Below are 26,291 nucleotides of genomic sequence, written 5' to 3'. Positions count from 1 at the left end.
CATGCTAATCGAAGAAAATAATTTTAAGTTGTAAGTTAAGATTAAATTAATAAATGAAACAAGTAAATAATTCAGATTATAAGTAATTTTAATAAGTAATTCAATAAATAAAATAAGCGATACTTTGAACAGTAAGGCAGCAATGCATGAAAAATTTTAAACACAAAATTTTTTAACTCATTAAGTATTTAATTTAACTATAACTGCCAGCAAATCCCATTTTTCTTTTTTGATTTTTGAACATCAATACTGTCATATTCCTCCATGTCCATCAACCTTTCATGAAAAGACATTATTAATATTATCAGTTTAAATTAACTTTAAAATATCAAATGATTTGAATGAACTTAATATCAGTTATAGGATTAATTTGTGATTTTACCTCTTATTCCATTTTTCAAAATAGCCACAGCCCCATACCAAAATAAGTGAATTCATGATTGAAATAATTTTGCATTGGCTTATGATAAAAGTTCATAACTAGTCATCATAATAATCAATCAAAGCATTTTTTTTTTTTTTTTTTTTTTTTTTTTGCTTTAAACAACTGAGTTCTATAAAATTAATGAAGACAAATGAAATGTCACCTCAAACTTACTGAGATTTTTTTTATTAATATATATGCATTAGCTGAGTACAATCTTTCCATACATTTTTTATCCATAAAAAGCATTTAAAAAATTTATTGCTTAAGCACAGTTTTTTGAACTCTTTCATTACTACCTAGGTTTTTTTTTTTTTTTTCTTTTAAGTTTAGTTTATCCTTCTATCAGGGAATTAGAGAAAAAACACTTTATATATATATATTCATTAACCCCTTATGTTCTGCATTTTTCTGTCATTACCAGCAATACCTGGCAATAAGTATCAACAATACCATAGATATATAACGGGCTGGAAACTTAACGAATTTATTATTGAATAAAATTGCATAAAATTCTGTATACTGGATATCATTTGCCGAAATCCCAATGAAATAACTCCATTTGAATATTCTTCTGAATCAACATATTATTAAATTGAATAAAACTGAATTACATATAATTAAATAAATATAAACCAAATGTGTCCAAAAGCTTCTAATTAGATATTTAATGAGCATAATCATGAAAGAAAAAGTTTGAAGTGAAATGAAAATAAATGTTATCACACTCTGAAACATTGGTTACCCAGTCATCAGTAACACTTCTTAACACACATATATTACTTTTAATGTCACATCAACAAATTATTAAAGAATGCATATTTCTAAAAAAAATTTAATTAGTTAAAATGAATATTTTCAAAAATTATTCAAAATTATTTAACAGACTTTTATTATTGACTAAATATATTAGGGAAGTATTTTTAAAAAATGACATAACATAATTTTATTGATCAAACAAATTACTTGTTGGATATTTAATTTTTTTTTTTTATTAAATAGCAAATACTTCTGCTTTTTTATTCAAGTCACCATTACTCAGTTTAACATCATAATAAACTCCCATATACATTTTTATAATAACGAGAGACTCCTTGATTTTGTATTCATGTCGTAATAAGATTCTATTTTTTTTTTTTTTTTTTTTTTTCCCCTTCTAACCATGCCAAAAAATCTTTTATTAACTAGAACTTCTGAGCAAAGGTCTCGGAAAGAATTTGTCCCCCCCCCTCCCAGCATTTTTGGTAGTTTTTGATACATATATCAATTTTCTTTTTTTGTAGTTTTCTGTAATTTACCATATATCCACAGTTTTCACCCAATTTCCAAAGCAACTATGGAAATTCCGTAGCTGTTGGAGGATATGTGCTATGTAAATAAATAAAAGTACAAGGATCTACAAAACTATGAATTTATTTCAAAGAAATTCAATGAAATTAACTCTTGGCAAAACCTTAACTAGCAAAATAGATACATATAGCACAAATAAGAGTAAAAACAAAATTCATAAAAATCAAAAGATATTACAATATTTCACGGTCAAATATTCATTAATTGCCAGGAGATTTTAAGTATATTAGTAAAAAATCATCCCAGATAGGCTTACAAATATTTTTTAATAGAAATAATTTAACACAAAAGTATTCTTAAATAACAAGCAACTTAGTTTGAGTTTCAGATATTTATTTTTAAAAAATTCAATTCATTACAACCAAATCAAAAATGTATATAAAAAATCCCAGAAACTAAAACTTCTAAGACATGAAATAAATACAATAATATTTCCTTTACCAATATATACCTAGAATAAAAATTACTTAGTGTCTCTTTTCAAAGGCTTTTGCATTAAAAATTCCCTTTTTGTAATGCATTGATTTTTCACATTTGCAAAGAAAACAAACAAAATATGAGGAATCTATTCTGTATTCAATATGATTTTTTTAGGGTAAGCGTTTTACTCCCAGTCACCCTTATTTTTATCCACAAAAAGCTCTAAAAGTGACAGGTTTCTGTTAATTCAAAAAGAATTTATCACAAGAGTCAATGAAAAATTTTGAGCATACAAATGATGAAACCAGAATGTTTCAATTGATGTTTCAAAGACACTATATATACATTTTCAAGATGACATCACAGATATTTATTTTCCCCAGCTAAATAAAAATAGCAACTATCATACAAACTACAGACTTTAGAAAAATATTTAAATATATGAGTTGTTACATTTGGAACTATTTTAGCAATTATAGGACAAAAACAATAAGTTGAAATCAATCAGATCTATGATTTCTTCCCAAATGCTACATAATATCAAAATTGGGGGCTTTTTTTGTAGGTTATTTAATGATTAAGCAAAATTCAATTTAACAAAAAACTAAGAGAGCAAACTTTGAACACAAAACAAATTTAAAACACAACACAATATTAAGAATGGCAACAATTTCCAGATATAATAAGCACTATAGTCTTACATGAAAAGAAAATATATATAAAAAACACAAAAATGTACAAGAATGCTAAAGAAGAGATGAAAAATTATGGCACATTTAAACATTTGTAGCAGCTCCATGCAAGTATCCTAAATTATGGAGTAAAAAAGCATTGCATTTAGAGAAAAAAAAAAAAAAAAAAGAAGAAGAAAAAAAACATATTCCATACTGAAATAATTTTTCTTATAGGAGAGAAAATAAAATGCTAACCAAAAAAAAAAAAAAATAATAATAATAATAATAATAAAAAGTTTCAATAATAATCATTAAATTTCACCAAATCCAGGATAAATCAGAGAACATGTTTAAAACAGGAAAATGAATGTTCTACCGTAAAAACCAATACATTTTCAATTACAAGACTACACAAAAGAAAGAAAAATGTGATTAAGTACAAAAAGCAATAAGAAAAAAAAATTAGAAATCCTTATAAATTATCACAAACAAAAAAAAAGGTTAATATTTTATTAGGATGGAATGCAAAATTTGTTTTTGAATATATAATAGGAAAAAAAATTATGCATATTGAAAAAAATCTCGGGTAACTTCAAAATTTTTTTATTGAATTAAAAAAAAAAAAAAAAAAAAAAAGGAAAGACTAAATCTTAATATGTTAGAATGACTAAGACACAGGCACAAAAAAAAATTATTATTAATATCGGTGTACTAAAGACATAATTATAGATTTGATATTTTTAAAAACATTGCAGATATATGCAAATCATTTACACAAAGAAAAAGATATATTACTGTCATTATAATCATCTGAAATACATACAAAAAATGTACTTCGATAAATATCAACCATATACATAAATAATCAATATTTCTTTTTTTCGTTCAAGTAACACTATATAATATTCACATTTAATATTATCACAGTGCTTCTTTTAAAGTATGGTTATAAAATTAATTCAGTAAAGTGAAGGCATTAAAGGCTTTCAATCTACCCATCAACAAAAATTGAAAATAGTTAACAAACTCAATCTTCAATATTTGAAAATGATATACGTAATACACTAGTACCAAATCTCTTTTACTTACAAAATGTAAAAATAAAAAGTGAAGCAATTTTAAAAGTTTTAATGAAAATCTCCAATAAATCATGAAAAAGATAAGATTTCATTCATAATTCTTGTTAATCAGGAAACAGAAATTTAAAAAAGGCACTAAATGTTATATATTCATTACAAAAAAGTCCCATGAAACAATTACCATAAATATATTATTATAAATTAAGAAACAAAAATTTAAATAAATTCTTCTAGCAAAACTTTAATAAATTCTTCTAAAAACTAGAAGAATTCTAGCAATTAGCTGCATTAAGAATTATTTAAAGCCAAGTTTTCAAAATTGTTTTCTGAAGCAAGAACATTTCATTATTCTTAATACTTTAAATTAACGCATATAGCAACATTTTATATTAAATTATGAATTTCAATATATAAAATATAAGAAGAAAGGGCACACAATTCTTTTTTTAAAAAAAGCCAGAATGTAAAGAGAGAGGGGGTGAGGAAATAAACTCCAATAACAATTGCAAAAAAATTAATTTCACTGAAATTAAGAAAAAATAAAATATACATTTCTTAAAAATTAAATGAAAAGACACAAATATCCTATAAATGAACTAGGCAATTTGAATTCAACTTATATACAATTTTTTTAGCCTTTCTCAGTCCACCAGAGTTAATTTTCAATAAAACAATACTGAATAGGGAAAAACTAATTTTTTAGAAAACTGCATTTAAAAAGGTAAATCATTTTATATATTATTCCTTATTTAACTACCTTACTTATTAACTGAATTCCTTTCTTTTTTATCAATATGGAATGAAATAAATTTTACATAATTTAAATTAAACAAAGAAATGGCACACATGATGCTTAAATCCATAAAAACGGAATGGAGAATGGAATATAGATGTGTACTCTCCATCTGAAGAATTGAATGAAATTACAATAAATGTGCATGGAATAGCAAATTCACATTTTGAATATTTATGCTTTTATTTCAATTTACAGTATTCCTAATTATTTTATAAAAATTTCATTGTATCAAGATTGCTAACATTCTAGGTTAAAATTATACTATTTTCTATATATACAACCCTTTAGTCTTGCCTAATTTTGAAAAACAGAAAACTAAAAGGGACAAAGGCTTTACTTACTACAAATGAAAATTACTCATGCACATGAATTTCAGAGCTAAAATTCTATAAACATGCACAGTTTTATTTTCCTAATAGTAAAGTAGCCATAATCTTGCATTTGATTTTAGAACAAAAACTATATATAGCAATGAAACAGAGCATAAAATATAGTCATCACAAAAGCATTTCAACCATTTGAATCAATTCTTTGTCTAAAGTATTCCAAAATTCATAAAATGAAAAAAAAAAATGTGAATATTTTAAAAAGTGCCCTTTAAACTCATTATACAACAAGTATAAATATAAATATTCAAAAACGTAAACAATTTGCAACAAATTTTTGCACTGATTACAACTTTCAAAGAAATATTGATCACATTTTCAACTCTGATTATATAAATAACAATTATATATGCATAGTTCAAATTGAAAGCAATTTTTCCTAGCTTTTTTTCTTCTTCTCATTTCTTGACATTTAAATAATCAACTTATATTTAAATATTTATACTATTAAGTATCAACTTAACAGTCTGATACTTAAGCTTCTTATTAAATAACTATTATTGTTGTAAAATAGAGAAAAAAAGTCAATAGTAAACTTTAATATAAAAGTTACGAAAATAAATCAGCATTTTTAATCTTTTTCTTAGAACGTTTAAACATGTCTATAATGAAATATCATTATACTAATTAATTTAGATATAAAACATCTGCAATTTTTAAACACATGAGATGGGGATATAGCAAGCAATTTAATAAAAAAAATTTCATTTGATTGGATTTAAAAAAGGAATTTTAAATGGTATGTTCTCTATAAAAACAAAGCCTTAGTAATAATTTTATTTATAAAAAAATATTTTCAATTGATTACTGGCAGAATGAAAAAAAGGGGGGCAGGGGGTGACTTTACTGGAAAAAAAACTAATATGCAGAATAAAATGCATTAAGTCATTCATTAAACTTTAAAATAGTATATAGCTTTGAACCAGTTATGATTATATATTATTTTTTTGTAAATTTATGCAAATGCTGCTAAGTAATAAACAATGTAATAAAACATACCACCACAATTTTTTTTAAAACAAAGAACACACAAAGAAATAACAACAGTCTGATAGTATACTGGCCAATAAACAATGCTGCCATTTTATTAAAAGTACCTCAAAAATTGCATAGTTTGATAAAATCTCTTTTTGCATATACATATGTTTGGCAGACTTGCACATTATCATTGAGATTAACTGCCTCAAATAAAATAACTTATTGGTCCATCACCACAGAAAATGAAAGAAAATTGTTCTCAAGGCTCATCATCAGTTCCCAATTAAAACAACCAAATTTAAGAACAATAAAAACTTTGATATCATATTTCAATAACCTCTCAGGAACTTTACATTATTACACATTATTGTGTGACCTTTTACTGGCACATTGCAAAATGTCCTGCATCTATATTTCTAAAAGGTCTCAACTCCAATATTGTGTATAGTTTTTATCAATTGGATATCAGCTTTTAATAACAAACTCTGACCCAGTTACCAGTTTCATCTTTTTGATAAAAATGAGGACGATTATCAGGAAAAACAGTAATACCAGGGAACGGATTTTGTTGAATATATTTCAATGTTGCTCGAACTTGAACCACAAAACTTGGAGGTTCCACTTCAGGAGATGTTGACAAATGCTGAAAAGGTATGAAACAAAATTTTAAAAAATATTTCAAATATTTTAAGTATAAAAATATAGTAAAAAACAACAGTGGAAATATACAAAAATTTCTTCACATTGATGAATGGAAAATTTCCATCAAATTATTTCCATAAAAATTTTCACATTAAATTTTTTTAAACAAAATACAAACTTATCAAGACTTTTATAAGTTTGAGTAGTGTTAAAATTGCTTTTCATTAAAAAAAAAAAAAAAAATGAAACATTTTTTTTTACTTTCTCAAACTTTAATTATTAACATTTTTTGGCAGTTCATTTATTGATAATTTTATAGATGCACTATTTTACAAATTTCTTTATTAGCATGCAACTATGTTTGCACTCAAGAATCAAGATTATCTATCAACAACATGCTATAAGCATAGAAATATATATACAAATGAAAATGCCATGAAAAGATATGCATAAAGTAAATAGCAGAAATCAATTGTCAATTCATAAACACTAAAACTTCAGCATGTTCACATAAATGGTAGATTATTATAGTCCTAACACCCTGGAAACAACATTTTAGAAACAGTAAAACTGTTTACTCGTTTGTGATTCATAGTAGTTTATTGGTGGAAACAAAGATTATTTATGATGAAATAAGTAGCAGGCAACAAGGTACAACAAGGCAGAAACATTTCATGCATTTAATCAGATATTATCAGTTACGGGCTCTATTATCATTGCAATCACACTTTCATTCCCAATACATTATTACCACTGTCGTAACTATTACATAAGATACATCACTGTCACACACAAGTATACAAATATAACATCCCTGAACAATAGATAACGATTGTTTAATCTTTTTGATGCAAGATTTGAAAGGTTAAATTGTACAAAGCTTAACTCTAGTCAGATGAAATCCTACTTCTCTCAGATTATACCAATAGCAGGATCAGAATTCCTTAGTTGGAATGAAAAAGTGTATTGTAGTGATGATGAAGTGTTGGAATGATTGTAGTGTATGGTAAATATTGATTGGGCTAATGTATGGTAGATACAAAACTGGGAATGACTTATGCTGAGGAGAACACATGTCTCTTCTTATTGTCCTGACAGCCTCATATCTGACAGGACAATAAGAAGTGTGAAATATCAGAATGCCACTAATGATTGGTTACATCTGCTCACAACATGTTTTTTCCAACTGCAATGGACTGTTCTGGCAGGACAACATCGCATCACAAAGTCAAAATATTCCTTATAATGTCTTTCGGGATCATAATTGACTGTAGCGTTATTTATGATATAGGACAACCTGTGCTTAAATATTTGATCGCCCTTGCTTACAGATGCATCAGAAAATTCCTTGAAGTTCATGCCCAAACTACTAAGCAAGTTAAGTCTTCAATGTGTTTTCAAAGGAACTAATAATATTAACTAAAAATATTTACAAGACTTTCACCTGGCAGCACAGATAATTAAATTAATGAATATTTAAAACAGTCAATATAGAAATTACTTTCTTGCTCCTTTGAAATCTTTATACAAGCAAGTAATCAAATTCTTAAAACTATTATGAAACTTATGAGTAAGGAACAATTTTTGGGACTTTATTGATAAAAACATTAATATTACATGAATATAAATTTAATAAAATTGGATTTTTAACTGTTTTGTTTCTGGAGAATCAAAATGCTTTAGGAAAAAAAAATGTATCTTATTCAGTAAACAGTTTTAATAGTTGGATTCCACAGAAAAGAAAAAGTTTTTAAAAAAAATCCTTGGTCAGAATACATTAATAAATTAGAAGGCTAAGTATCAAAATTAAGGATTCCATTGCTAAATCACACTGGAGAGAGAAGTAGAAGTAATATAAAAATCTTATTTTGTAACTACAAAAGTTAGGAGCATCTTATAATTTTCAACAATAGTAAAATGATTATGACATCTCAACTAGCAATCCAGTTCTAAACACAATGTTACACCAGTATGAGGACAACCAATCTTCATTGGTAGATTTAAAATGCACCAAGTAACAGAGGATCTTCATCTTAATTGAGTTTCAAATGCAAATTCGTCCTATCCCTAATTAATTTGAAGATTCCAAATTGCACAGCTTACAATAAGGATTACTAAAGTATGACGATCAACTTAAGGTATGAGGGAGGAAAAAAGAACAAAGGTATGAAAATGCATTATGAATATGAAAATTGGCTAAACATACATAAACCTCACATATGTACAAAAAAAATGTACAAAAGAAAAATGAAATTTAGTAACGATAGCATATTTATATATATAAAATAAAACAATTCAAGATATCTGCAATATATATGGACTAATAACACATACTTAAAACTATGCTGGAAATGGAATTAAAAAATGAATTAATAAATTAATGCATTACTGAATACAAGTGAAAATGATCATATACTATAGAGGCAGAGAATTATTATTAAATTAACAATGTTAAATATTATTGGGAGGGGGAGCATTAATTCCCATCTTACTATTTCTGATGTAATAAATAAAAATAAGATAAATGAAAGATAACCACCTGCAGAATAAAATCATCACTTTGAGACAACCATAAGTCAACACCTCTAAGTGGCTCATAATTATAAGGTCCAATTCTCAACATCCCTAGATGGCAATCATATATATCAAGCATCTAAAAATAAAAATAAAAATTTAATTCAGTTCATTCACAAATAAGTGTTTAATTTCAAATTGATACTTTATAAATTTTAGAAATTTGCAAAAGATTTTACATCTCATAATTTATATTTAAATTTTTTTTTTCTTTTTAATTTACAAACTAATTAGAAATCATAATGTTAATTAAACAGAATTAGATAAAAAAGAATAAAATCAAGTACTGTATAGAAAACATTGCATGACACTGAAAATCAAAAGTTAAGACGGTTGAAGTCGAATTTACTCCACTGGTATTACTTATTCATCAAAAAGATTGTTCTTTTTAAACAGAATTCAATAACACTCTAAAAATACAACACAATATTTTCCCTAGAAATAAATATTTACACAATTATTGCCTCCTCTTTTGGAATGGAATCTGTGTATGGTTGGGAGGGGGGAGTTACAAAATTTCCTTTTCATTGGGAAATTTTATTATACTATTAAAACATGTAATTTAATTTCATGATGACTTGCTAGTGAAATGCTAGTAAGGCAGATTCATGATAAAAACAGAGAAAGAAATCATATTTACTTCTAAAAAAAAAACCCCAGAATCCTCAAGAAATACCAAATTACTGGTATAAAATTGTTTCCAAATGAATTTCATTAAAAAGAAATGATCATCAATTTTTTAAAAAAAATCATACCTCAGTATTTGTGAAAATTTAGGACTATAAAATTTAATTATATTTACCTGGCTGCTTTACTCATTTATAGCAACTGAATAATGTATTTAAAGTTACACAATTTTACAAAGGAAGAATTAAATGAGAATTCATCTATTTTTTTATTTCAAAAATAGTAAATAAAAGTGAAATAATTATGAAAAATTTTGTTAGTAAAATCAGCTTCACTCTCCATTTGATTTACATCATTTTGTAAATGAAAACTAAATAACAGTAATATATTGTTGAATTCATCAAATGAGACCAATATAAATATACAACAAATAATAATATGCATTATATAAAAGTTTTACATACATTTTAATTGTTGTTTAATTTCTAATCATTTAAATTTTTCCCACTAAAATAAAAAAAAAACAGTAAATTTGTTAAACTTGTTAATTTAAAAAATGAACTTCAAAAAGAAAAAATATAAAATGCAGTATAAAATATAATTTTAGCTAATACATAAATGTAATAAATTGTAAATTATGTAATTTAATTTTAAATATTAAAGAATATTTCCCTCTAGAATAATCTTGTTTTTTACATAGTAAAATAAATAAATCAGATGTTGAATAACGATTAAAACAAAATGCAACATACTTCATAACATCCAGTAAAATATCTAGCACAACGTAAAGGAAAGTCTGGGCCTTTGTCTGGAAATGTTGCAGGGAATATTTCTCCACTTTTAATATTCAGACCTAAAAAAAAAAAAAAAAAAAAAATTAAATTGATCTAATTATACACAAATAAAATTGTCATAATTTTAAAAGAAAATCAAAACATAAGAAATAATATCATAAGCCTCTCATATGGTTTTTGAAACAGCAAATTAGAAAAATCATTGATTTTATTGCTCAGTATATTTTCCAGGAAAAAGACTTCAAGCTTTGGCAATACAGTTGTATTAGTACACAATTGACTTTATTATTTTACATAATTATACACTTTATGTATCACTTGATTCCATTTTCATGTCCAATCTAATGAATTTAATCAGAAGAAGATAATTTGCTCAATTGGAAACATTACATATATTTTTTCATTTTAATTACTAATAAGTTTAAAAATTAAAAATAAGGCTTTACAAAAAAAATAACTAAAAATCAATATCAATCTAACTTTAGTGAGCAAATAATAAATGAGAATTAATCATATATATAGAAATTTTTTTGCTCATAGTAATTGTACTAATGGAACTTTAAACTTGAATAATTTAACAATAATTAAAAAATTTTAATTATGATGCAGCATACAAATTATTATTAGTTTTTAACATGTTTTAAAATACCAATTTAATTCTTATTTCATAACTTACCAATTCCATAAATTACTGGCCAGTTAATATTTCCTCGTAAGGAGTTATTTAATTCTGAAAAAAAGAAAAATTTTAAACACGGATCAAGCATATCTTAAGTAATTTAAAGCAAAACTTGAGAAAGGGACAAAAGACAAACTTGAACAGATTATACAATTTTTTGTTTCATGGTAATATTTTCATGGATATGAATGCTAAAGTAATAATTTTCATTGCAATTGTAAATGTTGGAACATTCGATTCTTCAGCTGAATGCAATCTAAAAACAACTAATTATCTACGAGGCTCAAGAAATTGCTTTGAGTCCAAAAATATATTTCCAATTCAGATAAAAAAAAATGGCTATGTAACATTGATAGAATTAAATAACTACACTAATTCATAGCAATTATTCACCAAATCATAAAAACATACAAAGCATTAAAAAAAACAAAAAAAAAACAGATCAAATACTATATGCAACTAAAAAGTATGCAAGCAACGATATGCGATTGGGTAAAATCTGTTTATAATCCTACTTTTGCACTTAATTAATTATTAACTGAATACCACTGGCAAACTTTAGGCTTAACCAGATGTCACTGTAACATAGTTATATTTTAAATATAATACGACATATTTGGCAATAAATCACTAGTGTGTGGTTATTACATAAGTATTCTCAATTCCAATAATAAAATAAACAAAAAATTACACTTTCAAAATAACTGATACAAAATATATTATACAAAGAACTTTTTAAAGAAATCCAGAATATAACAAAACTAGAATGAAAATGCAGGAAGATTACAAAAGAATACCAAAACCTTAAAGAGTAATAAATCTATAGACAGAAAAAATAAATAAAATTGTAACTTCCTACATATCAATATAAGAGGAATGATTTGAATTTCTATGTTCACAAGAATATTGATTAAATCAGCAGATTATATTATTTTCTTTCCGTTGATATTTTAATTTCATCTCGGAACTTATTCTGCATTTCCAAATTTACTAAAAGAAAACAATTTTAAACTGTCAATGTTTTAGTAAAAATAGGAAATTTTCCTTCCATCTAAACAAAATTATAATTTCACAATGCTAATGCAGATTAGTAAACCATAACTATAATTTTATTTTGTAAACATCACTTTTTAGACAAGTATTATTTTGTAATCAATCTGTGCAAATGAATTTGAAATTAAAATTCTGTTTCATGCATGAATTAACCTTTCATATTCTTGAATTAATGATACTTCTAATAAATTTTTTAACTCAATTTTTATATTCATAAGCAATGGCACAAATATTTGAAGCACTAAAAAAAAATCAAGAATAAAAAGAAATGGCACACTCATTTACAGGAACATGCAGAAATGAAGAAGGAAATTATAAACATTGCTGTAACTAACAATGGCTTATTAATAAACTATTTGGGAAAAAATGCATTATTTAAATGAACATTCTAAAGCATGATTACGCACTGCATATAAATTATATGCTTATTCTCCTTTTCTTAACAATACTTTAAAATGAAGAAAATAACTATTTCTGTAAAATTAATTTCCAATTGCACTATTTTATCCTAAAACAGTTAAGGAACAATATTATAATTTACCAAACAATATCACACTACAGGGAAACTCAAAATCTAGGTTAATTTAATGACTTTTTAAATACTGTAATAATATTGAAAATTTTTTTTAAAGTTTTATAAAGTTTTTAAAAAATCCTATAATGTAAACAAACATTCATATCCTTATTATTTATTTCAAAATGTATACATTAAAAAAATATGCAATATAATAATATCAGAACAAAAATATCAGTAAAAAAATAGCTATCATCATTAATGTTTGAACATGTAAAGAAATATATTAAATTTTTGAATACTTACCACAAATACATGCAGTAACTAAATGAATACTCAAAGGCTGCTTATGAAATGCATCTATATAAATTTAAAAAAAGAATCAGTTAAAAGAAGTCAATTTGAAAAAATTTTAATAATGGGAAAGCATATGAAAATTTTACTTACAAAGAAGTTGTATTGCAAGTTCTTCAGAGTAATGTCTAGGATCAAGAAAACCTCCTATCATGTGAAGTTCTAACCTGTAAAAAGCAATTAAAAATTTACATCAAAAATAGTCAAGATATCAAAAGAATAACATGAAAAATTAAGATGAGAAAGAAGAATCAAATTAAATTCATAAATATATTCATATAAAATTAATAATTAATTCAAAATATTATGGAGTTTAAAAATTATCCTCAAGAATTTCTTGAGTTTACACCTATGAAATTTTTATAACACTCACTTTGAAATTATTTTTAATTGCTGTATTATATATTTACAATACATTTTTAAAATGAAAGGTATGCACCCCATCTTTATCCTTATGTAAAAGAAAAGAAAAGAAAGAAAGAAAGAAATGGAATAATTGGTGATTTTTTAATATTGAGGTAGTGTATATTTGAACTTCATATTATTTCTCCCTCTCAACTACCTTCTACATAGCAGAACATGAATATGAAAAAACGTGCAAATTGGTTATAGGCAGTGTTTTTTTTTTTTGTTGTTGTTGTTGTTGTTGTTACATTACTACTTATAAAAGAGAATAGAAGGGAGGTTCTTCAGTCCTTTACATAGCATACTGTAATTGAAGATCTAGCTTCTTAGCAATCAGTACAGCATTCATATTAAAATTAATCAAACCAGGATACAAACAAGTGAAGCAAATTTAAAAATACTATTTTTTACTTTTTTACAAAATTAATCCATAAAACAAATTTATTCTTTAATTAGAAAAACCTCTACTTTGCAACAATTCTGAAAATTCTTAGAATTTTGGTAGATTGTTGCAATTGCATGAATGGCATGAAAAAATTATATCAGTAAAGTTTAAATTAAACCTCAAAAATTACATCTTATGAGAAGATAATAAAATATGAGAAAAACTGTCTCTTATCTATTAGCAATTTTACAATTTTAACATATCCATTAGCAATTTTACACCTTGGGTTATAATTTAGCATATTACAATATTTGTATAGTGTTTTTTATGTTTTTTTTTTAATTTTGTTAAATAGCATTCTTAAATAATCTCCAAAAACAACAGCAAGCAATCTTCAAATGATCCTTAAAAAATAAAAGGTCAAAAGAGCTTTCTTTATAAAGACAATTTATAAAAAAAGCAAGAGAAGTAAAAAATGAAAAGAAAAAAAAATCTCAAAATGTAAGCTAAACATTTTTTTTTTTTTTTACATTACATTTAATTTAATAAAGTAAACAGACATTATAATTTAAAATATTATTGGTAATATTAATTTAAATTATGATACATCTTAAATATTCAATTAAAATGCAAGACTGATTTCAAAATAATATATTGAATGCAGCATCCACAGATTAATGCACTTTAATTAAACTTCAGATATAACACATACCTTCCTTCAGGCACATTCATAGAGAGATCCTGTACATGTCTAACCATATTGATGACACCTTGTTCAAGACCAGAGCCATCAAAATGTGCAACACAAGATACACCGGAGCCTACATGAAACATGAGTGTTAATACGAATTAAGAATGTAAAAAACAAAATCTTAGAATTTAACTTTTAATGATAGGCTCAAATATATCCTATTGGTTTAAAATTTGTAACATTAACAGTTAAATATCCTAAAATGTTGTAAATAAATATAATCCTGATTGCAAAATTAATTAATTTTTTAGTATCTGAAACTATTTTTAATACGATTTAAATACAGAGCATCCTAAACATTCACAAAAAATTTTTTATTCAGATAAGATATTTTTAAACAAACAAAGAGATTTTTATATATTAATTTTGAATGATATATATTACATACATAAACATGACAACTAATGTATATTCTAATGTTAAAGGGAGATTTTTAACTTGAATTACTTAATAACAGATTATATATTTGATGCATAAATGACTCCATTTTCCTTTTAAGATTAAAAAAATAAGTTATAAAAATTGAAGATCTAATTATTCAAAATATTTTCAATACAAAACTATAATACTAAGATTTTTCCATGTTTTGTTCAACAAATGTCATGAAGAAAAAAGGTTATTTAGATGCAATCTAGTTATCAAGCTAATTTTTGATATCTGCATGGAAACTGAATTACTCTACAGAAAGGATACAGTCTGAAACAAAACAAAAATAATAATAATAGCACGAAGAAACAAATTCTAGTGAATATGGTGGAAGAAACATTTGTGATATCTGCATGGATATTGAATTTCTTTACAGAAAGGGCACTTTGTCTGAAGCAAAATAAATAATAGTCTTAAAAGGGCAAATTCTAGTTAATATGGTGGACACATTCTAGAAAAGTGGTTCTACAGTTTATTTGACTTTTTTAACAAAAATATGCAAGCATTTTTATATTGGAAAACAACCTTGTCGTATCTTTTGTCATGATTTGGGCATGTATCTTTCAATGCTTTATTCAAATTTATCAACTTCTGCTTGTATCATTCACTATTGATTAAATGGCAACAGTAAATAATAATCCTTTTAATATTAAAAGCAAAAGTATTACGGGTAAAAGAGTATCTTTATATACTCTTTTGTCATATACAGATGGTTATCCCCTCCCCAAAAAAGAAACAAACAAATATAAGAGTCTTTATTAATAAGGCATAGGGCCACCTTTGACATGTAATATAGTTTGGAATTGCCAAATCATACAAGTGCTGGATAGTGTTCTGAAGAATATGGTGGCATACTTCATGAAGATTTTGTACAAGATATGAGAAACATGTTGATAAAGGACATTGGTTCTGGACTGACAGCATTAAAAGAGATCATAATAGCTTGATTATATTGAAGTCAGATTATTGTGCTGGTAAAGATAAATGTTTCACTTTGTTCCTTTGTTCACTGTTGGATAAATGTTCCCTCGTGTTCCTCAAACCACAGCATGAATAAGAACATTATCATCCTAGAAAATTCCATCTCCTGGAGAAAACAAAGCTTTCATCATAGGACGGACCTAGCCAGCTATAACTTCTCCCTAAAAATGCTTCCTTTCAGGCTTACAACTGGTTCTGCAGAAAACCACTACAAGGCTGTCCATACCAAGATAGAGCTATTTCTATACTTGACAGTTGGAGACAATCATGATCATATGTTTAATGATGATCATAGTAATATAGACAGGTATCCTCCAAAGGTATATCCATCCTGTTGTGGGGGAAAAGTGTGAAAAATTATTCGTCTGTCCGTATACCAGTCTTCCATTTATCAATCAACCAGGTTTTGTGGTTATAACACCATTATAGGCGACATTAAGCATTAATATCTGTGACAAGTAGTTTGGAAATGCTGTTCTGCCATAAATATCTCATTTATGAATGTACCTCCTTACTAGGGATTGCAATACCGGTATTCCGGGATACCGAATACCGGTATTTTGAGCCATTTGTACAATTTTGTAATACCGGTATTCACAAGTTTAAATACCGGTTTTTCGGTATTTACTAGAATTTTTTTAAATTGTCTCCATTATATGTTCAGGGATCGCCAACATAGCAAAATAGTATATGTTTTGCTTTTTATGTCTCCCTAACGGGTGAAATTAATTAGCTTAATTAATTGCTTAAATCTAAATTAGCAAAACATGGATTATCCCAGAAAGATATTGTATCCGTAACGACGGATGGAGCAACAGTTATGAAAAAAGTTGGAAAGTTGATTGGTGCAAATCAGAAATTAACCTATGCTCATTGAATTCAATTAGGAGTAATAGATGCATTACACCAAAAAAATAAAAAATAAAGAACAGAAGAATACAAATACTGTGGATATAGAAACTTCGGATTCCAACTTTGAAGAGAGTAAGAGTGTGAGTGATATTGACAACAAAGATAATGATAATGTAATTGTTGAAAAAGATATTGCTAATGAGGATGAAATATTAACCCTTCAAGAATTGTTTTCTTAATTTATAAAATTCGAAAAATTGTTAAGATATTTAAACATTCCCCTATAAAAAAATGGCATATTACTAAAATATATACTAACTGAAAGTAAAACAGAAAACATGTTAATATTAGGTTCTAAAACACGTTGGAACGAGTTTACTCCTAATGATGGAACGATTTTTGAAACTGAGAAATCCAATCCAAAAAGCAATTATCGACTTAAACCTGCAAATTAATTTTTCAGATAGTAAATTCAACTTAATATCCAGAACTGTATCAGCTCTACTTCCAACGAAACTGACTATTGAGGCATTATGTCGGAGAGATTCTAATTTATTAACAGCTAATGCAACAATAAATTTCATATTGCAGTCATGAAAGAACAGCACACATCACTATCTAAAGAATTATATATTACAATGAAAAATCGCACAGAAGAAAGGCATACCGAAATAGAAAATGTATTATGGTATTTACACAATTATAATGATTTTAAAAATTAAAATGAAGAAAAGAAAATAACCAATTCAAATCTGATTAAGTTTATAGTAAATTTTCTTACAATTTTTTACCCACAAACCTATCCACATTCAGAAGGATTCGGTTCAGTTATCAAAGATTATGATGATACTAATGTCGATAGTGGAAAGGAATTGTCTCTTGAACAAATAATAGAATTTGCGATAAATAAAAAAATTTCAAAGAACCAAAATACAATACAGAAATCAGCTATATCCAAAACCATCAGATGAGAAATTGATTTATTTGTAGATGAGGGATTTAGAGGTAAATACTTGGAAAAAGTATATCGCGCATTGTTAACAGTATCAAGCGTAGATGCCGAAAGAGCGTTTTCGACAGCTGATAATTTGTGCACAAAATTACTTTTCAGGCTTAATGACAGTACAACTGATGCATTGTGTTTTTTAAGATCACTTTTCAAAAATTTGTTATAGTACCACAGACTGAATAGTGATATTTGCACTTTTTGGGGATTTAAATAAATAAGATGTTCCTTTACTTTTTTGTGATTCTTTATATAATGTTATAATTTATAGGTTACAAATTATTTGTGATATTTACACTCTTATAAAACTGGTAAATAAAACAAAGAAACACCTGTGTTTTCTTTCTTTTTCTGCAATTTCTAATACCGGTATCCCGGTATTAAGATCTAAAAAATACAGAATACCGGTATTGAAATTTTGGTCTGATATTGCAATCCCTACTCCTTACAGTAATTATTGACACTGAAGAATCCAGATGCTCATTGAGTACTGCAGTTACTTTGGCTGTTTTTTTTTTTTTTTTTTTAGACATTAAAATCTGTTTTAATACCCTTTGGTCTTACTTATTCAATTTCTCCTTCTGTTTATTATTTTGCTTTGCAAGCTTGTCTAATCACACTATGTGTGTGCTGTTGTGACTTGAACCTCTAGAAATGTCTAAAAGCCGAGATATTTCGGTCACAGTAGCTCCAGCTAGTAGGGCTCCTATAATCTGGATGTGATATTTTAAGCTTTTACTAAAAATCCAAAACATATGCAACTTCACTAAAGTCACCTAGTACTATCATGATGTATACTTTTTATATTAAAAAAAAATGCTATCTAGGATTATATTTTACTACTTACAAAGCATATTCTTAAATGCCAGTTTTATTCACAGGTGCTTCTATTATTTTGATAACCACCTGTGTATTGAAATCATCCTTTTTAAATTACCAAAACCACTCTTTTTTAAGTTGTGTTCAATGGGATATGTTCACCATAATTGTTCAACAGCCCTTATATTTCTTGTATAGCTTTCTTTGCAATGGAAATAAAGTAACAACTTCTGACAGATATTTTTTCTTTGGTACAAAATTCAACATATTTGCTAAGCTAAAAAATAGTTTTTACTATGAACCAGAGACCATATAGTAATTTTTTAAAGATTGTTTTCAAATCTTTCAAAAACAGCTTTTCGGGTAGAGAAACAGTCATTAATGGTATCTATTAAAAATAGATGGAATCATATTTGTACACCCACTATGCAAGAAAAAAAATGCATTCATGATGAAATATCCTAAATCACTTTAAATTAAACTTGAAAAACAATTCCTTACTGGATTATAGATGAAATATTTTTTAATGGATCAAATCCACATTTATTTGAGATGCAAGATCTGAGCTTGACTAGCAAAAATTTCAAAGCAGAAAAGAGTAAAAGAAGAAACTAACAACTTTTATCAGCCTAGATGGCAAATTTTCAACTTCAAAAGAGAAATTAGAATACATTTCTTACACAGCAGTTTAAAACAAGTTATAATTTCTATTAGGCATGAGAAAACCTAAAGCCTATACAACTCAGAAATTGAGTATTTTTAAATTTAAATTATTAGAAAAAGAACTTCAAAAATGCTAATAACCTGAATAGATTACACACACACACACACATGGATATAAATAAACTGAAAAATTCCATCTTTAAGTTTGGAAAAGTATATATAAGGAAATCTAAGTAAATGCAAATATATTGGACAGATTTATCTTTAAAAACTATGAGTAATACTTCCAGAAAAATTGTAATCATGAATTTTACAGTAATAACATATACTTTTGTTGGCTTCTTCAAAATTGCATTAATTCATTGTTCTTTTTTCCTATTTACATATAACGCAATTACCATATTAAAAAAATATAGAGAGAAAATTCGAGGAAATACATAAAACTTTCCTAGTTTCAAAATATATTTACTATGCTATTATAATCAATGCCATGTCTAAAATTCTAAAATATAGTAACAAAGTAGATGACATGAAAAAAAAATCTAAAAATTAAAAGAATACTCCATAAAAATTCACATTCACTGAAATGACTGCATGTAAGTAAACTACTTAACTTTCACATTTATTTTTGTATCATACCACTACTTACACATATTTCACCTCATTTTCATTGAAGAAATTATTTTTCAATACATACAAAAATTTTTTACACTTTAAATGACCGAATAATTTTTTTCTGTTTTTCATGCTCAAAATATAGGCCAATGCTTATATAACTATAATATTTGTAAATATTTATTAAAAAACGATTTGATAAAATATCATTTATGTATGAAAATAATCGATTTTTAAGATATGCATACGATTTTAAACAAAATGCTTACCAGAATGTCTTAAAACAACCATGCTACATGTTGTAGTATCTTCAGTGCCCACCACTGTGATATGCTCTGAAATTGAAAACATTTGTAAGTTCAATTCTTAAAATAAATATAAAATGTCACATTTATGACATTGAAATACTTACTATCATGAGGCGTAGTAACAGCATATTCTCGTTGATGGACATATAAAAGACCAACAGGACCTATTACTTTAGGAACTTGAGCTATAAGAGCAGCAGCAACATCCTACCAAAGAAAACAATCATACATTTTATTCAAAAAACTTTCTAATAAGTGAAAATAAGGAAATACTAAAAACTAAATATTTATGAATAGTACCAAACCAGAATGTATAAAATACATACCTTTAAATGAGGATAAGTTTCAAAAAGAGTTCTTGTATCTGGGGGCAATTCTTCTATTAATATACCATTTATTATCAAAGGCATTCTGAAAAAAGAGCAAGGAAACAGGGTGTTACTGATCTTAAAATATAAAAATTGGTATAACGCAATTGGCATGAAAGGATATTCCCTTATTTTACCTTTCAAGGTTTATAATATTAAAATGATAATTATATCTTCTTAGAAAAAATATTTTAGGGAGAAAGTAAAAAAAAAAAAAGCTATGAATACACAAAAAAAATTTTTATTAATTTTTTTTTTTTTTTCAACTTAAATAAATGAATCGGGGTTGTGCATCACTATACGTGTTTGGAAATTGTTACTATTATAAATTTATGAAATACAACGAGAAAAATATTTTCCAGAAAATGAAACTAACTTGAAACTGGCATGTCTTGATTTCGCAATAAAATTAAACAGAAATCAATAAACCTGTCAGAGATAAATGAATTGTAATTGCTATGTTACGACTGTCAATAGTTTATTTTAACATGTTAAAGTTTACATATGTCAGACATCTTCATAGTAGCGCAGAAAATAATTTTAAGGGAAAAAAAACGCATTTCCTTAAATTTCTTGATTTTTAAAAATGCACACTTTTAAAGTCCAATTTTAATGAAAATTATGATAAAAATTTGATAATTTTCTTAAATAAATTAGCTTAAAAAATAATTATTTATTTACTGCTCCTCTTTTGTTTAGAAGAAACGATGCCATATTTTTAGTATGAATAATCAAAGGCTTTTTTTTTATTGACTATTAATGAAAATGTCAATAAAAGAATAAAACTTATCTAAATTTCAAATCTTAGATGATTTCCCTGTTTTTATTTTGATATATATATAAACTTATATCCACTCTAATGTTTCGTAGTTAACGGTAAGTATTATATATTCAAGCGATGCTTCTTATTTATATGATTATATTTTCTGAAACCCTTTTTTTCGATAACTTTTTTTGATTTTGTTTTCCTCCTTTATGATAATAATTTATTTAGATTGGGAATTGCAAAGTAGTCCATAATTTTAAAACAAAACTGAAATAGTTTAACTGTAACCACAACTGAAATTGCTCTGTGTTGTGTTTTTTCGTTTTAACGCTTTTGAGTAGTTTAACTTGAAATATAAATAAAACATCCAAAATCATATCATATGAATAATATTTTTCCATCTAATTTTTGAACACTGTTATTATATTTTCTTAAAATGGATAAATTATGCCATTGTCGTATATTTAATTAATATTTATCTGAAAATATGCTATCCAGTGAAAAGAATAAGCCATAACTTTTCATGTGTTGAAATATTTACTACTTTTTTCTGAAAGTGCCTATAGACAATCTTATGGCACAGCCTCCACCGCCACCTCCTCCTGAGGAGGTTGAAACTCCAGGATGTGTTGTGAAAGAAATAGAAAAGCAACTTTATAAAACTTTGAAAGATGTCTTTAAGTATGATAGTTATAGAAGTTTAGTTCAGAAACGTGCTGTTGAAGCTGTTGCTAATAGCAGTCAAGATGTTTTTATTTCCATGCCTACAGGAGCTGGTAAATCATTGTGCTACCAGCTTCCATCTCTTGTTAGCGAAAGGAAAGGCTTGACTATTGTTGTCTCTCCCCTCATTGCATTGATGTCTAATCAGATGAACCAGATGCAGAATTTAGGCATCCCTACTGAAACCATAAACTCTAAAATGCCTGCTTCTCAACGGGACAGAGTGAAAAAGGACCTTATGAGTTCATCTCCTATAACAAAACTGCTTTACATAACTCCTGAATTAGCTAATACTTCTGGGTTTCACTCCATATTAGATCATTTATACAAAACAAATAATATTGCAAGAATTGCTGTGGATGAGGCACATTGTGTTTCTCAATGGGGACATAATTTTAGACCAGATTATTTGAAATTGGGAGTTCTGAGAGTAAAATATCCAGCAATACCTTGGGTTGCTTTGACTGCTACAGCCTCCATTAAAGTTATGGATGATGTTCTCGCACAGTTAAAACTCTGTCAGCCAGTTGCAATTTATAAAACTTCCTGCTTCCGTCCTAATTTATTTTATGATGTGTCTTTCAAAGAAACACTTGAAGATCCATATGCTGACTTGACACAATTTGCTTATTCTGCGCTTGGTGACCATTGGGAAATGGATCCACCAAATGAAAGAGGCTGTGGTATTGTGTATTGTCGGACAAGAGATGGTTGTGAGGAATTATCTAATAGACTGACTAAGTTAGGGTTGCATACTCAGCCATATCATGCTGGAATCAAGCCAAATATTCGTGAAGAAACACAAAATGGTTGGATGGATGGAAGGATCCCTGTCATAGCTGCAACTGTAAGTTTTGGAATGGGAATTGACAAAGCCACTGTAAGGTTTGTAGCTCACTGGTGTGTGTCCCAAACAGTAGCTGGTTACTATCAAGAGTCTGGTCGAGCAGGTAGAGATGGTAAACCAGCCAAATGTAGAATTTACTATTCTAGAAAAGACAGAGATACCATTCTTTTCCTTCTTAAAAAAGATGAAAATTCTGCCAAAACAAAAGGTCAACATATGAAAATATCTGCAACTATCAAAAGCTTTAATACAATGATTAAATATTGTGAAGAATCTGTATGTCGTCATTATTTGCTTGCAAGAGAGTTTGGCGATGATATGCCCGATTGCAGAAAGCACTGTGATGTTTGTTGCACACCTAAAGCTGTTGCACAGAAAATTGCAAAATTTAAAAGCACTTTACTGGGATCTAAAATAAGATATAAAGAATCAAAGGATGGTTTTAATGATCTTTATGGTGGTGGTCGAGATGGGGTGCAGCAAGAAACTCACGAGTATGAACGTGAAGATATTTCTAATCAGGAGAAGGAAGCCGCTGCTGCTCTTTCTAAACTAATTTCTGATGAATTTAGTAAAAGAAGGGGTACTAAAGAAAAATCTGAAAAATATACTAAAACTAGTAGTTCTAAAGTTATTCAGCCTTCTCTTTCAAAGATACCAGAAGTTTCTGTTGTAATGCGTGAGAAATACTTTGATAAATTAGTCGATGAAATAAAAACTCATATGAAACGATGCTCATCCAATGAACTCTGTCCAGTTTTAAATGATAAAGACATACAAAAGTGTGCTTCTGATTTTGAATGGAGTTGTTTTAATTCCAAAGGAAATATTCATATGTATAGGCGAGAGATTGTAAACTTGACTAAGTCATTACGAGAAGCATCTCGTCAAGTTGAAGTGCATCCTTTGGTAACAAATTTTGTGCCAAATCGAAAAAACTCCTCTTCTGGTAATAAAGAAAGATTACATACTATTGTAGATTATTTCACTAAAGGTAAACCTAACTATGAAAACAAAAAGGATATTTCAAATTTAGGCAGTTCTAAGTCATGTTCAGGTAGTCAAAGAACACTTGGTGGCTCTGACGTTTCATTGTTAGAAGAACCTAGGAAGAAAATGCAGTCTGTATCCTCAGATAGCTTGCACTGTGATATTACTTGTGATAAAAAGAATTCAAAAATGGCCTTAGGGAATGAATTGGGGGGATCTAAAATGAATGGCCCTAAAAAAATAGGAAAAAGGTTAGAGAATAAAAGATCTAGCATTGAAGTAGAGAAACCAATCATGAAATACTTTTTTGAAAGTGTTCCATGTCACATTGAACCTTCAGTTGTCACTCTCTCCCCTGACACTGTTAAACATCTCTCCCCAGCCAGTAAAGTATCAAAATCCCATTCAGTTGAAAGTGAAAGAACAGTTGCTTCATCACCATCAAAAAAGAGAAGACGGCGATCTTCTGATTTATCTCTTAGTGGACATCATGAAAAATCTAAAAGGAATGAACATACTAAGACTACTACACAGATACGCAATGATAATCTTAAAAAGGCTGCTGATTTAGTGCGAAAACATTTGAATCCAGAATATAAATCAAAACGTATTAGCAAAGATTTATTCAAGATTGTTTGTCGTAGTATATCTCATCGATTAGTAGAATCTGATGCTGTTAATGACACTGCAGCAAAATGTGAAGTTGAAAAATTGTTACAATCAAATGGATCCTTACCTGGTAGCCAGTGACATTGGTTTTAAAATGTGGATATTCCATATTTGCAGGTAATACTTTAATTATTAATGAAGCAGGTTCCATTATGTAAAACTGTTTAATTTTGTGTAATTTTAACTTTTTGTCTTTCTGCAAACATTTTTTAAAGCAATGTCATTAATAATAAAATTTAATTTTTATATAATCCAGATAAAACTGTTATGTGCAATTGGAATATTTTTGCAGTTGCCTTCTTGTTTGTTTGTTACTATCTTCATGTTATCTGTGTTTGAATGTATAGTATTAAAAGCTGTACAGAAACTACCAAAAGTGCCTTGAAAAGAACTATCACATTTCATTTGTTAAGTTGTGTATTATATTCATATACAAGAATTCTTACTCTAGAATATTAAATTTATTGCCAGTGTTTTTATTTCTAAATTTAATGTGCTATAATATGCTAGATAGCAGGCATATTTATTGTGTGATTATTCTGTTATGAAAGCTGTTTATTGAACTTTTAAAAAATTTTGTTATGAAAAAAAAAGTTAATAACTTTTGCTTGCCCTTAGCAATTATATTCTTAAATAGTCAATCAGGGTCATTATGTTTATAATATTTATTATTTGAAAGTATAAAAACTTAGAAAAAAATTTATCTCCATGTGGTTTTGAAAAATACTTCCTAGAATTATAGTTATGACTTGCATATCTTTTAAGGTTTTGTTTTTATTTGTTAATTTCTCTTTCTGGTTCTATTATTACTTTATTTATAATAGTAGCAAAAATGTTGTGCATTAAATGTATTTATAAATGTTTTGCATATATAAATAACAAGGAGTAAAAAGATAAAGGAATGACAATTACAAATTTTAATTTTTTTCATAGCATTCCTTTCAGTATACATTTCACATGGAAATTAAAATGTGAAATATTTTCATTTTTTTTATCTTGATTCTTTTCTTATATTTCAGATATTCCCTCTTATTTTATTCAGAGTATTTTTTAAAAGGCTTTAATCCTAAATTTTTCTTTCAATGTTTGTCTCATTTATCCTAAAAGTGTTTAAAATTTTTTTTCAAAGAATTTAATGGAATAAAAATCAATCAGTGAATGCTTTTAGAGTAGAATTATAACTTTGACTTTTGTAAAAATTTCATTCCTTTGTTTAAATTAAGATAGAATTCCTAGTTTTTGCAAGTATTCAAGTTTTGAAGCATAATAAATTTATTATGTATCTGTGCAAATAGTGTTTTTTTTTTTCTTGTGAATAATTTATACCAATAAAGTGAGCGCTTTTAAGGCCCAATTTGCATTTTTTTTTTTTT

General features: G+C 26.8%; 2 protein-coding genes across 2 annotated transcripts; one reads left to right on the top strand and one right to left on the bottom strand.

Annotated features, from left to right (window-relative positions):
- Nucleotides 1-4,240: 4,240 nt before the first annotated feature.
- Nucleotides 4,241-21,437, bottom strand: LOC129969144 (protein N-terminal asparagine amidohydrolase-like). Its single transcript, XM_056083570.1, has 11 exons — nt 21,300-21,437; nt 20,882-20,966; nt 20,660-20,762; nt 20,517-20,582; nt 14,847-14,955; nt 13,438-13,511; nt 13,297-13,350; nt 11,421-11,474; nt 10,703-10,803; nt 9,289-9,402; nt 4,241-6,750 (listed from the first exon to the last, which is right to left on the bottom strand). The coding sequence occupies exons 2-11, from the start codon at nt 20,963-20,965 to the stop codon at nt 6,580-6,582; spliced, it is 930 nt and encodes a 309-aa protein (XP_055939545.1). The 5' UTR covers nt 20,966; nt 21,300-21,437; the 3' UTR covers nt 4,241-6,579.
- Nucleotides 21,438-22,008: 571 nt separating this feature from the next.
- On the top strand, nt 22,009-25,580 carry LOC129969587 (ATP-dependent DNA helicase Q5-like). Its single transcript, XM_056084221.1, has one exon. It carries the CDS (start codon nt 22,264-22,266, stop codon nt 24,997-24,999), a length of 2,736 nt encoding a protein of 911 aa, XP_055940196.1. The 5' UTR covers nt 22,009-22,263; the 3' UTR covers nt 25,000-25,580.
- The last annotated feature ends 711 nt before the right edge of the window (nt 25,581-26,291 follow it).

This window comes from Argiope bruennichi, chromosome 5, assembly GCF_947563725.1.
Source record: "Argiope bruennichi chromosome 5, qqArgBrue1.1, whole genome shotgun sequence".
Classification (NCBI taxonomy): Eukaryota; Metazoa; Arthropoda; class Arachnida; order Araneae; family Araneidae; genus Argiope; species Argiope bruennichi.
Note: the sequence above shows the minus strand (reverse complement) of the source record. Positions and strands in the feature narration are given on the sequence as shown.

Bases quoted from the DNA above. Each gene is read 5' to 3' on its own strand.
- LOC129969144 (XM_056083570.1), bottom strand. From the start codon at position 20,965: ATGCCTTTGATAATAAATGGTATATTAATAGAAGAATTGCCCCCAGAT. The intron at 13,512-14,846 runs GTATGTGTTATA...TGCTTTTTACAG, and splicing joins ATGAATGTGCCTGAAGGAAG to GTTAGAACTTCACATGATAG. The intron at 9,403-10,702 runs GTATGTTGCATT...TTTTATTTTTAG, and splicing joins ATTTTACTGGATGTTATGAA to ATGCTTGATATATATGATTG.
- LOC129969587 (XM_056084221.1), top strand. From the start codon at position 22,264: ATGGCACAGCCTCCACCGCCACCTCCTCCTGAGGAGGTTGAAACTCCA.